This window comes from Desmodus rotundus, chromosome 8 (genome assembly GCF_022682495.2).
Source record: "Desmodus rotundus isolate HL8 chromosome 8, HLdesRot8A.1, whole genome shotgun sequence".
Taxonomy (NCBI): domain Eukaryota; kingdom Metazoa; phylum Chordata; class Mammalia; order Chiroptera; family Phyllostomidae; genus Desmodus; species Desmodus rotundus.
In genome coordinates this window covers 81040411-81054821 of record NC_071394.1, presented here as the reverse complement: position 1 = coordinate 81054821, position 14411 = coordinate 81040411, and the positions used below count along the sequence as shown (strand labels likewise).

Here is a 14411-nt window from a genome sequence, read left to right as displayed (position 1 = left end):
CCGCCCGGGCAAAGTGGGGACTGCCTGATGGGGCAGTCCCACATTCACTTGGTGGATAAGCCAGGAGGAGCAACTGGGAATAGAGATGGGCCACAAAACCCAGGGCTTCAGCATGGGAAACTAAAGACTCAAAAACCTCTGGTGTAAAAACCTGTGGGGGTTGCAACAGTGGGAGAAACTCCCAGCCTCACAGGAGAGTCTATGGAGAGGCCCATGGGGTCCTAGAGCATACACAATCCCACCCACCTGGGAATCAGCACCTAAGAGAGCACAATCTGCTTGTGGGAAACAAAGGAAGTGATGGAAAGTGAGGTAGTGAGGTGAGAGCCCAGCAAGCAGCATTGTTCCCTCTCTGACCCCTCCCCCACAGATAGTGCCATGATATAGGGAAGAGGGTTGCTCCACCCTCATGAATACCTAAGGCTCTGTCTCTTACAATGTAACAGGTGCACTGAGACAAAGAAACATGGCCCAAATGAAAGAACAGATCAAAACTCCAGCAAAATAAGCGATGAGGAGATAGAAAACCTATCAGATGCAGAGTTTGAAACACTGGTAATCAGGATGCTCACAGAAATGATTGAGTTTGGTTGCAAAATGAAGGAAGAAATGAAGGTTATACAAAGTGAAATAAAGAAAAATATACAGGGAACCAATAGTGAAGGGAAGGAAACCAGGACTCAAGTCAACGATTTGTACAAAAAAGAAGAAATAAACATCCAACTGAAACAGAATGAAGAAACAAGAATTTGGAAAACTGAGGAGAGGCTCAGGAACCCCTGGGACAACTTTAAACATTCCAACATCTGAATCATAGGGGTGCCAGAAGGAGCAGAGGAAAAGCAAGAAATTGAAAACTTATTTAAACAAGTAATGAAGGAAAACTCCCCCAATCTGGTGAAGGAAATAGACTTCCAGGAAGTCCAGGAAGCTCAGAGAGTCCCAAAGAAATTGGACCCAAGGAAACACACACCAAGGCATATCATAATTACATTATCCAAGATTAAAGATATGGAGATAATCTTAAAAGCAGCAAGAAGAAAGGAAACAGTTACCTACAAAGGGGTTCCCATAAGACTATCTGCTGATTTCTCAAAAGAAACCTTACAGGAAAGAAGGGGCTGGATGGAAGTACTTGAAGTCATGAAAGGCAAGGACCTACATCCAAGATTACTGTATCCAGCAAAGCTGTCATTTAGAATGGAAGGGCAGATAAAATGCTTCCTAGATAAGGTCAAATGAAAGGTGTTCATCATCACCAACCATTATTATATGAAATGTTAAAGGGACTTATCTAAGAAATTGAAGAAGATCAAAAACTATGAACAGTAAAATGACAACAAACACACAACTATCAACAACTGAACCTAAAAACAAAAACAAAAACTAAGCAAACAACTAGAACAGGAACTGAATCTAAGAAATGGAGACCACATGGAGGGTTATCAGTGGAGGGGTGGGAGATTTGGGGAAAATGTACAGGGAGTAAGAAGAATAATTGGTAGGTACAAAATAGACAGGGGGAGGTTAAGAATAGTATAGGAAATGGAGAAGCCAAAGACCTTATATGTATAATCCATGGATATGAAGTAAGGTGGGGGAGAATGCAGGAGGGTGGAGGGGTGCAGGTTAGAGGAGGATAAAGAGGAGAAAAAATTGGGACAACTGTAATAGCATAATCAATAAAATATACTTTTTTAAAAAAGTAAAACTTTCAAGAAATTAAAGAAAAAGAATTTCCTGAGATTCTAGAACAATAAGTGGCTAATTCTTTACATGGAGGGTCTAGTAGTATAGCATTTTTAATTAAAGGTTTTTGGTGGTTATAATTATGAGGGAATAATTTTCCAAATTTATAAAGAGGGTTTTAAAATGTGTAAATTGGGTAAGATGATATACAGATAGGAAGCTGGGGAAACCTGATGTAATGAATGGATGGCATGATAACATGGAAAATTCTGGAGGGGCAGGAGAAAGAAGAAGAGCTTTGAGGGAAGATTTAAGCTATGAGAAGTAAGTGAGAAGGAACTCAAAGAGGAGTGGTCAACAGACCTTTTGCAGTTTAGGCTCAGGGTACCCTTTGGGATGAGCTCCTTTGATACTGTCAGGGAATGCCAGGTACATATCACTGGGTAAGAACTCTCCCTGGCCTGCATCCCCAGGGCCTGCAGCTACTTTCAGAAAGTCAGTTAACAGGGTTGCCTCAAAATGGAGAGGAAGAGAGAGAAAGATGCTAAGAAGTTTTCAGATTTTTATTTAATTCTCCCAACAGCCCTCTGAGAGAAGTACTATTATTCCCACTTTATAAATGAATAAATTGAGTTACAGAGAGGGCAATAATTAGTGCATGAACTCAAAGTGGGCTGTAAGCATCAGAGGTGGGCTTCTAATCCTGGCTGTCTGATGCAGAGCTGACAACTGTAACCACTGTGTGGTGTGGCCACGCAGCCTGGCCAATGCGGCTGGCCACACAGTGACAGCTCTCTGAGCATCAGTTATTAACAACACTGAAAAGTCCAATTGTGGAGGCAGCAGGATAAAGAGAAACATCTATAGCAGTGTCAACATGACCGCAGTGGAGAGCAACAGAGCTTTTCCAGAAAGCACAGGAGACAAAGACATGCCAATGAGAGCAAGGAGACAGCAGAGCAACCCAGATGAAAAAAAAACTGAGGAAGGGGAAGGGAAGGTGAACACTGACATGTGTTTCAAGACAGCAGAGTCTTAGACAATGTAGCAATTTGTGGGGCTGAATCTGCACAATGCAATGTGTGACAGTGCACAGGCTCTCCATGGAGTACCCCACAGGTCAAGATCAAGAGGACATGCCTGAAATGGACAGATGCAGACCAGTCAAGGAATGCTGGCCAGCTCCCTGGGGAGAGGTGGCCAACAGCACACATGGACAGAGCCTATTTATGGCTATGGTAAAGTTGCTGATTTCACTTAGTTTAAATTGTGCCACTGAATTATTTTGAATGCATATCCTTTCATTTGAAAACTGCGTCACTTATTCTAATAGGAATTGAGAGATTGTTGTATGTTCTCTGAACCACACCCAGGAAAAGGTAAAGTGAAGCATTTTTACCTTTAGCTTAAAATGAGAAGCCTACCCTGGTCAGGTGGCTCATTTGGTTGGAGCATTGTCCCGTACACCAGAAGATGGGGAGGTTCAATCCCCAGTCAGGGCACATACCTAGGTTGAGGTTCCATCCTGTCAGTGTGTGTGCAGGAGGCAACTGATCAATGATTCTCTTTCCCCCTTCCTCTCTCTCTAACATCAATAAATATATCCTCAGGTGAGGATTTAAAAAAAATGAGTAGCCTGTATATAAAAATTTACATACAGTTATTTACCAATTACTCAAATTAATATGTCAAGGGCCCTAAATAGGTAAACTCTATTTAATGCAAATGTTTGCATCTGGGTGACCACTGTGTTCCAGGCTAGGTAAGGCCTTACACAGCTACAAGGTTACCTACCCCATAAACACCTCCACCAGCTGGGTCCACTCACAACCTGAATAAAGCCAAGAGGAGGGGGACAGATGGACTCAGAAGTCCTCTCCATTTGCACATTTACCTTTCAGGGGGCAGTTGGGGAGACTCCTCACAACTCTGTGGACATTGTCTAAATTGTACATAACTTTTGATCCCTGGCTGGCAAACTTTACTGTGCATAAGAATCCCCTGCAGGGCTTACTGAAATATGAGGAGTCTGCTCTTCCCTCTTCTGGTTCATAGGTTATGTTTGGGGTCCAGGATCTTTTATTTTACATAAGCACTCTTTGGGAAATTTGGAGTTAGACATTTCTTATGACAATTGGGAGCATTTAAATCTCATTTTCAATCAAATGTTACTTTGAAAATAAATAGGACTTGGCACACAGAAAGGCAAAGAAGTTACTTGTTATTCTCAAGAACATAATCAATTTACTTTTCATTTACATCTTTGGAAAAGGAATTTATAAATTATATCCTGTGGGATCAATGCAGTAAAAAAGAAGAGAAGCTTTTGTAATATATGTGCACATTCCTTTTACTTGTAGATAAAACAGCTTTCTCCCCTCTTCTGCCTCCCTGCAGGAAGAGAATTCTGTTTTCATGTGATAAAATAACAACTACGGCTTCTTGCAAGTGCCACAGGGTGACAGGCCTGGAACCCTGAGTCCCAGCTCAGTTTCATCCTTTACAGAACAGGATAATAATCTTGGTCCTGTCTACTTCATGGTCCTGTCTACTTCATGGGTGGGATTGCAGTGAGGACCAAGTGCAATCATGTGGAGGAAAAGAGTAGTGAATTACTGTCAGAAGATATGATCCTTAACCCCTCTCATATTGGACCGTCAGCCTCCCACTGTAACCTGGAGGTCTTAGTAAAGATGAAATCCATTTCTCTGAACGGAACTCAGTGTTTTGAGGAGATCGAAAACCATCACTGGACACTGTTAGGGGTTGGCTTTTTAATGCAGGAGACACATCCTTTCCATGAAATGTTGCATGAAATTGTTTCAAACTCATAATTTCTATTCATTATGAAAGATATCCAGGCAGAGCATTTAATTCGAGCTTTATGTGGTCAGCTCTGTATTCCATTCTGGCAGGATGCTAATGACCTCCTAGCACGTGGGGTTGGCCCAAGTCACTCCTGCGGGGATTCTGAAGGTGCTAATTTCCATAAGTGGGCCGGGCCTATGGCCTTCTCTGCCACACCCTTCCAGGTTAATACCACATCTTCTCTCAAACTCTGTTTTTCTTTTATGTGTATTTTGTTGCATGTGGAAGAGCAATATGGGAGTAGAAAAAAGGTTTTGGGCCAAATAATGCAGTATGGTTGGAAATGCTTCCCTTGTGCAGATTTGGCATAAAAATAAACTTCTCTGGGAGAGGGCTGTTGGTGCTTGTTGTTCATTAATATGCTGAAATGATTTCACACCACCCTCCCGCCCATTTTGAAGGTTCTTTGAGGCTGATTTCTATTCATTTTTTTTTCTGGGAAGAAGATAAAATGGGTGGGGGTAGCGAGAGAGGTGTGAGGGGGCAGGATGTAGAACTTATGAGAAATACTACCATTTGCGTGGTTCTCTTAGTTACATAAGGCTTAGGAGCTTGGATGTCTATGATTGTGGATTGGTGTCTTCTTAGAAAAAAAGATATTTAGGGAGAGCTCTCTTTTTAAGTGCCATCCGCCAGCCTTGAATTGTAGTTAGCATATGTAGATGCACAGGACAGCCTCACGTGGACATGGAGATACAATACACAGACACACATCACTGGTAGGAAACCACACACACACACACACACACACACAGAGTCTTTGGTGTGTTAACATAGGACTTCTTTCTCAGGAATTTTTTTTAGCTTTGTAGGGTAGAGTACATATTTGATAAGGGCACGGGTATGTAAAAGAAAAATATATTATGTTTTCTTTTTGGTTTTACAAGGATCCCTTGAAAAAAAAAACAGTTCTTCATTGGGAAGTCATTTATTCAAACAAGATAGAAGTTCCATGAGGTCAGGGATTGTCACTGTCCTGTCACCTGTGAAAGGCTGGGAGCATGGCTCACTTTAAGCCCAGCATGGCGGAAGTGCCCGACAAATATTAATTGACCATTGATTTGGGAATGGGGAGAGCTTTGTAGGTTCATGGCCTATGGGGTGGGTGGGTACCTGGCTGGGGGTCGGTGTAGTCCACAGTGTAGCCATCCAGTTGTAGAAGTTCCTGAGGCTCTGCTTTTTTCTCCCGATAACTGCACATGGCAAAGGTGTACTGACTGACCTGGGAAGGAAGAGAAATTTGTGAAATTGGTCCCCTAGAGCCCATCTTCCTAGAAGAAATGCTTACTCTTTAAACCTGTCCTTTCCCCAAGGCCCTGTGCTCAGGAGCTAGGTTCAAATCGAGTACTGACACCTCTTGGCTGTGTGACATGGAGCAAGTTACTTACCCTCTCTGGTCCTCTTGTTACCTCATCTATATACTGCATATAATCTGAGAACTACCTCCTCATTCACTTCATTTGAAGATTGAATGAGTTCACATGTGGGATGCACATAAACACATTTCCTAATGCTCAATAACTGCCTGATAATAGTATGCTATTATCATTATTGCTGTTATTTTAATTGGGATAAGCCACATGAAATTGCCATTTTTTGTAGGTCAAAACTGGTTGAATACTGGCACTTGACTGGCCCTAGATGACATTGCCAAGGTCACAGACATAACACAGACCTTTTTGGTCAGAAGTTAGGGAGTACACTTTTTAAAAATTTATGTCCCAACTTTTAAATATCTTTTTAGGATTTCAATTTTTGTAGGCCAATTTTCAGCATCAAGCTGTACATTTCATCCCCCACCCCCACCCCCCTTCCACTGAAGGAGTGCTTTTGGTTGTTTTGAGAAGTCTTCTTTCCATTCAGAGAAATGCCGGAGTGACATGCTGTCATAAGCAATGAGTGCTGGATTGCTAGGTGCTAGTCATGGTAGAGCCATCCTCACCCCGACAGCACAGCCCTCACTGCTGACATGGTGGGCCTGCCAGTGCTGCGAGGGCTGCAGGTCAGCCTTCAGGACCTGTTGCCATGGTGCATCCAGACCCAGTGTGGACACTTAGCATTTTTGCATTTGGCTTCTCTGTGAGACCAGTCAGTGGGAGAACGAGCATCCTTTGGACTTCAGGCTAAAGCTTGTGGGCATATTTACCATTCATGGATGTCAGACATCTTGGCGAAGGAGTGCCATATCCCTTATCTCTTAGTTCCTTTTATTAAAAGAGACATTTTTCTAAGTGAACTTTGATCCCTGTGGGGATGTTCTTAGTCTCCTCCACAGTGAGGTTTGTCATTTAAAAATAAAATTGGTGATAAGAAGCTGGCACTTTCAAGTCCTGCACACATCTCCCACACAGGAGACCTGAAGGTCCTGGTGGCTAGATTAAGGGGGGAGTCCACTGGAGAACATTGTACTGGTTGGTCGATCTGCTGCTGCCCTCTGTTGGTTCCTGGTGAAAACCTTCTGCACAACTCTTTCTTTTATTATGTACATAGTTTGTAGAATCTGTTCCCTATATTGCAAGGTCTGGATGGGCTTCAAGGGAAATAAACAGCCAGATCACTGACTATTTTCATAAATGGGCATGTGTTAGTCTTTTTAACAAGCAGAACACCTAATAGCATCCTAAAAATGAGGTTTAAGAGTTCAAGCTTGGTGGTCACACAGGCCTGCAGCCCCATCCCAGTTCTGATAAACTGTCACCTAAGTCTCAGGGTCCTCATCTGTATTTTACCTGTGTCTTATTGGCGCTAGAGGATTAATTGAGCAGTGAAGGGCTATGTGTGCGACCCTCACATAGATAACACTCAATATATGCATTTATATAAACAGTTTCCTGGCATTTGGCCCTAACATTCTATCTAATATAGAATAACTGAGTAGGTATACTTGCCTACTAGATTATAAATCCTCTGAGGGCCAGCCTAAGCAGTCTTATATCTTGGTTTTAATTCCCTTCCCATAAGCAAAGTCCACCATATAGTGGGTATTTACTAATTGAGTTTGATTGTTTCTAGAAAGTTGAGTATATATAATCTAATAGAGAGGTATTTTTTTCACAAATTTACATATATTACTACAAGCACAGCACCAGGTTTTTCCAACCCATTACTGGTCCTATAGATAACTGACCCCGTATGACACGACAGTAATTACAGATTGCCGAGATGGCTAGATGGTGATTTTTACCTATCTCTGGCAACACAAGATGATACAGTTTGCAATGTGATGATTAGCCAAACAAGTAGAGAGTTGTTGACACTTATCTGAGATCAGAAAAAAAATCACAACAAAAGGGTGTTATTTCAAGATCATGCATTTACTATCACAATACCACATGCTCTGGGCTTTTTGAGTTTTCCTCCGTTCAGTTGCTTGCTTCTTGGAGCACTGGACGTTGCTGCCCTCTTCTGGTAATGCTGCTCAAGTGGTTCCTGATAAAATCTGGGCTAAAATAAACTTGAGATGGTGACTAGGACCACTTTAATTTGGGATTTGGCAATTTACTTTAGAAAATAAAGTTAGGGAGAAAAATGATTTCTCTTTGAATATTTCTACTTATTTCTAATTTGTGGGGAACTTCAGTTTTTCTAGAGTGTTTGAGGGTGACGGAATAGCAAAGGTTTGGCAGCTTTTTTGATTTTTGCTTTTAAGCATCCACAAGACATCAACTAAGGAAAGTAATTCCCAGTTAAATGCATGTTTTTCTGTGATAGTATATAAATTCTACTTAAAGTGTAGTTTGAAGAAAATTAATGATATAGTGAGCACTGCTATAATAATATCATAACAGAGCCTTGAACACATGTTAGAAGTCAGAGAGTCAGCTACCCCAGTCTGAGAGCCTGGACTAGAACAAAAAAACATAAAGATCTGGTGATGTCAAGTCACCCGCAGACATCTGAAAATGTGCTCTGGAGGACTACAATATTCACATCTTTGGGATTTTTTAGCTGGTATGTATCCTTTTCATGGAATCATGGAATTGGCGTTGGGACTTCTGAGGATACAATCTTCCAGCATTTGTTTTAAAGGAGACTGAACCTCTGATACACAAGGAACCCTTTAGCTCATTTCCAACCACTTATTTAAACTAAGAAAAGTTTTGCAATAATGTTTCGTAAAGCATGGACTGAGGCCACATTCCTTAGGGTGTCAGTATCTAGTGGAGGTAGGTTATAAATATGCAGATTTTTAAAGTCAGACCAACTGAAACAGAATGTCAGGTCTGAGTGGACTTCAGGAATCTCTATTTTTCATAATTGTCTCAGATATTTCTCAGTGTACACTAAAATTTGAGAACCTATGTTTTAACATACAGGAACTGTCTAGAAATTTTATGTTTGCTCTGAGTTTCAATTATACTTAGCAGGTAGAGTTCAGTTATGAGGTAAGAGGGTCAGTCCTTTCTTGTCCCTCTCTGTCCTTCTTCCCAGCATCCATGAAAGACTACAATACTTGGACATACAACTAATGAAATACATTTTGTCTAAATCCCTCTTCTTGCCTTTACTATCTTTCTATGAGAATGATTCAGCTGTCATTTTTACTGAAACCTGGTCACTAGCCCTTGTCTAGAGTTCATATACATACATTTTTTATTTTTTTAATTTTTATTTATTTATTTATTTTTAATTAAACATTTTTTATTGCTGTTCAATTACAGTTGCCTGCTACATACATTTTTAAAAAATGCTTCTTTTTTATGGCAGATTCATTCATTCATTCAACAAATACTTAGGTAGTATGTTGGGTGGTGGGAATATAAAGATATACAAAACCTGATGTGGCCCTTGCCGTCGTGCTGGAAGGCAGACATTAATTATATTTTCTCAGAAATGTATAACTTTAATGGTGATAAGTATTAGAGAGGTCTACGTACTATCAGAGCTTGGGATTTGGTCTAGTTGGGTGGTCAGGAAGGTTTTCATGAGGAAACATTGGCGAACTGAGCCAAGATCTGATGATGAAGAAAATTTTTGTGGTGTGCACACAGTTCCTGGGACCAAGGACGATTTTTAATGTGACCTGACTGTGTATGAAGAATCACAGAGTCTTGAGTGACACTGACATGAAGGCCACTTGGTAGAATAGAGGGAGGATAGGTTTTAGAGCCATACAGAACTGGATTTGATTCTTAGATCTGTTATTTTCTAGGTATGTGACCCCAGGCATTTCAGTTAACTTTGCTGAGACTCGGTTTAACTATCTTTAAATGGAGATGATAATATCTAGGACATTTCTCCATGTCTGCACGCACAGCATTTATTTTCCTCTGGTAACTGAATCCTGATTTTCCTCAGGGCATCACCCTCTTCTCTACTTTCAGCCCATAGTGTCTGTGTTGGACTAATTGTGTCTCTAGCTGGAGGTAGGGTAGGTGGGACATGTGGCTCACGCCTGGCCAATCAGTATCACATCTCCGTGGATGCAGTGATAGGTGCAGGGATGGGCACATGACTACTTCCAGCTAATGAAAACTCAATAGGGGCCTCTGCTAGAACTACTGGGATTGAAAAGCTTTGTTTCCTCTAGGGCTGCTAAACTGTTGCTTGAGGGTAAAGCCGGCTCAGAGGAAAGCACAGTCAAGAGATGGTAGACAGAGACTGAGTCTTGTTGACTTTGTTTGAGCCCTGGACCTCGCCTTGCCAGAAGACTCATTAGTTACTAACTTAAGTAACTAACCAGTACAATTCCTCCCCTTTTAAAACTTAAGCTAGTTTGGGCTGATTATTATCATTTGCAGAATATAAACATAAATGACCTTTAGGGCAATTGTGAAGTTGAGTGGGGAAAAAACCACTTATTTAGAGTGATAAATTATTCAACTACTTGTATGTCTTACAATTCATTTTCATGGTTAACTTATTTTAATATCATTTCTAGGTGACAACTGCTGTATTCCAAGGCATTTTATATTATTTGAAAATATATTTTATCCCATTTATATTTAGTAATTTTTCTGAAAGCTTGGACAGTCAGAGGTTTTTTTTGTTTGTTTGGGTTTTTTAAAAATTTATTATTTTTTGATTTTTTAGTTCTAATATTATCTGTAGTGAATTAGAATTAGGATATGGCTTTAGGGACCACATTGGTTCTATATGATGCAAGGCAGGTAAGCTCTACAAATTGTATACAAATAAAATCTCTTTGAACACCAGTCCCAGCTGAGTGCTTGGAGTCATAGAATACATTTGGAGTGAGAAGACTTGTGTTAGGTTTCATATTGGATGCCTAGGAGCCATAGGCTATGAGTAGGTCAGTCAACCTCATTTTGCTCTAATATAAAAGGGGGATAAAACTTGTCCTTGCTGCAGTATGGAAAGATTGTAAAGATAAAGTGAACCTTGTAAACTCTGAGAGAACACATCAATATAAGTAATAATTAACCTTATTAGAAGAACCACAGAATATTATGGTGCTAAAAGGGGGAACATATCTCAGGAATACTTTGGCTGGAAACCAATCAAAAACTGATTTTAACCTGAAATCTTTTGCGCATAGAAGAAAAATATTTAAAAGAAAAAGATGATAGAGGACAGACTTTCCAGCCTGGTATGGGTGATGAGTTGGCTGCTTCCTTTCCTTCCCCTACACACCAAGGTGAGGAGCTTAAGAAAGAATGTAAAGAACTGGTACCTTTATCTTTGGCATTGGTTTGGTCAGTCCTAACAATGTGTTTGGTCCTCCTTATTGTGGCCTAGGGGGTTTAGAATGAGTGTACCCAGCAATATCTTGACTTGGGGTGCTGAAGACCCATTTCTCTTTAATTCTTGGGTTACAGTTGACAGCCATTTTTGGGGGGCATTTATTAGAGTTTAAAGGAACAGGGCTGAGGAGGCTTTGTTATGTTAGTTGTATATAATCATCTGTTTATCTACTCTGGTGCTCAACTTCATGGAAAACATAAAGTCTAAGAGGGTATGGTCTAAAGGGAATGGGAGACTTGACTTTGAAAGGGACAATGACTACTGAGGCAATATTTCTCCAAAGGTAGTCTCCAGACAACCTTCATCAGCATTTCCTGGTGCTTGCAAAGCATACAGGTTCCTGGGCCTCAACCTAGACATACTGCTTCAGAATTTTCTGCATGGTGCTTTGGGATCTGTATTTTAAACAACAACCAGTACGGGTGGCCTAGGCTTTTACATGGTGAACACAGTCTTATCTTGTAGGAAAACTTATGTCTCTTGCACAAGAACACCCTGCAATTGCTTCATACCTTTTACAGTTGGTGGAGCAGACTCCAGTCATGTCCATAATAATTTTAACCCTGATCATTAAAAATGGGATTGTGGCTTTCGTTCAACACCATCTGTGGATGTCTTTGTCCCTGGCTAGTAGGAGGTCCATTTACAATCAACCTTTTGGTTCTCCAAAGTGGTAGGATTAAAAGGGACCCTAACTTAGTGGGGTGCCTTCAATAGTTCTGCATCACAGACATATGTATATATATGGAGATAATATATTTATATATATAATATGTGTTTTATATATATTTATATATACATATACATATACATATATGTATATATAGAGAGAGACAGCGAGAGAGAAGAGAGACAGGGAGAGACAGAGAGAGAGAGAGAGAGACAGACAGACAGAATGAATGAATGGAGGGCAGGAGGGGAGATGATTTTGAGGAGACTGGTGTTGGATGTGTATTCCTTTAGGATTTTCAAACAAATTTCATTGTATTAAATCTAATGGAATGCATAATTGTATTGGAAATTATGTGCTGAAAACTGTAAAAAAATACTCCATGAGACCTAACATCTGAGTACGAAGAAACAAAACGTCTGTAAGTGACTTGGGTAGATATGCTTGCAGAGTGGTGGTCCTCCACAGAGCCCCTCTGAGGCTGCCTGTGGACTTGGGGAAGGCTGTGTGGCATCAGCTTCTTTCTCCAAAATTTACCAGAGTGCTTAACCTGGTTTCATTTGCATTTTCAGTTTCAGTGGAAGGGACTGGTGGCTAAAGAGAAAACCGAAAATCCTTTGTATATCTAACCGAATTCAACAAGATAGCAGCTGGGTGCTGATTGTCATGGCCTGGACTGTCATCCTTTTCTTCAAGCCTCCTGAGATATTTTTGTTTCCATGAATTGGGCCAAAACTGGTGCCCTTGAACTTATCTCTTGTAATTATGTTGGCACTGGATTTATTTCAAAGGGGGTGAGTTTATCATTTTGATAAAACATCTGTAGATGTGATGATTTAAACAACAGAGAAAAAAATAAAAGGAAGAATCCAAAAAAAATGCAGTATTTTTTAGGTAGGCCACCAAAACTGCTTTTAGACATTGTTGTGACAACAGGACAGGAAAAGAAACAGAAGAGCTGAGCTCTCATGCTGGCTCCCCCATCACCTTTGTGAAGGTGGGCTGTCATATCACCTTTGTTGGCCACAGAGGTTGAAAAGGGAGGAATCCAGTTTAGGTAGAAACTGAAGCTTTAATTTGGGAAATCAATGTAACCAATGAATCTCAATGGCTCTTCAAAGTTAATGAGAATCAAATGTATGTGAAACATCACACAGAATCCTGAGATTCTTCTCCTGTGCCCTTCTCGGACAGGTGCTGAACTTTAGATGGGCTATGCCATTTTATGATTTTCACAAGTGAGCACAGAGCTTTCTTTTTAGCTACTGTGTGGTTCACATCTTCTCTTGGTGGAAGGCTCAGTGTGAAGGCTCTAAAACATCTGTGTTCTAGCCACATGGCCTAAAACAATCCTTCTCTCTTTCTCGTGTCTGTACAGTATGTGTTTTACAGACATGGCTTGATTGATATTCTCAGCACATCTTTCTCCACCCCCTCCCCGAAGAGGCTTTTCCCCCCTAAAATCTTTCCCAAAGTAAGAGGTCAGTTACTTCTAAGTACTTCATCCTTCCAAAATTCTCAGAGGAAAGCCGTGTGTCAGTGAAGCAATAACATGGGTGTGGGGGGAGAAGCCCTCTCACAGTGAGAGAGCCACTTGCCCCTCTTTCTCTGGAGACTTCTCACTGCCCAGGCTATTCTTCTCTCTTCCTTTCCTTCCTTTTTCCACCAACATTTCCTGAGTGCCCATGCCACACACTGAGCTAGAGGAAGTGTAGGTGTGTGGTGGGGGGAAGAGGGAAGGACCCCAAGGTGAATCAGAAACAGAGCTGGACCTGGAACTACACATAGTGTGAGGGGGAGGCCAGGCAGATTCCCAAGGGAGTCTAAGAGAGGCCGCTTTGCCAAGTGAGTACAGTGAAGGGGAGAACAATCCTTAATGAAGCACTGCTTCTTTGGCTATAGCTTGTCTCTCCACTTACATTATACTACTGGGCATCAGTTGTTTTTGCCTGCCTAGTGTCCATTTCTCCTTCTGGTAATGGCATCCCGATTTTGCATGGGAGACAGCCCAGTAGTCTGGGCTGTTGGGATTGTTGAAGTGCCATAGCCTGCCCCTGCCAAAAGTTGGTTTTGTGATGCAAGCCGAACCAACCCAATTCTCTCTTTGTCAGTGGAGATTGGAGGATAGGCAATGGTCAGAGCCAGTTTTGTCTTATGATTGCATTGATGGTTTCCACCACCTGGATTTCTGGAACTGGGTTCTGTTTGTGACAAGGACTGATCATTCAGCTCTTTTAGCAATCTCATGAATTACCTCAAACATTTTCCAACACATCCTTTTTAAAAAATCTTAATTAGTTTGAGTCTGTTTCTGCTGTTTGCATATAAAGAACTCTACAGATATCTTTCTGGAAGTGAGAGACTGTACCTCATAGTCCTTCTCTATGACCTACTAATATGCTCTACACATAGTAGGTACTCCATAAATATCAGTTAGTTGGTAGCTGAGGAAATGCATCTCAGAATAAAATGTCTTATA

General features: G+C 41.0%; 1 protein-coding gene across 12 annotated transcripts in view; it reads right to left on the bottom strand.

Moving 5' to 3' along the window:
* The window catches only part of CADPS (calcium dependent secretion activator), a 494727-nt gene that overhangs the window by 151156 nt on the left and 329160 nt on the right, over positions 1–14411 (bottom strand). For all 12 annotated transcript variants that reach the window (XM_053929773.2, XM_053929767.1, XM_071222267.1 and 9 more), the window contains exon 10: positions 5671–5779. In XM_053929773.2, coding sequence (XP_053785748.1) covers positions 5671–5779 — 109 coding nt within the window. The remainder of the gene's footprint in view (positions 1–5670; positions 5780–14411) is intronic.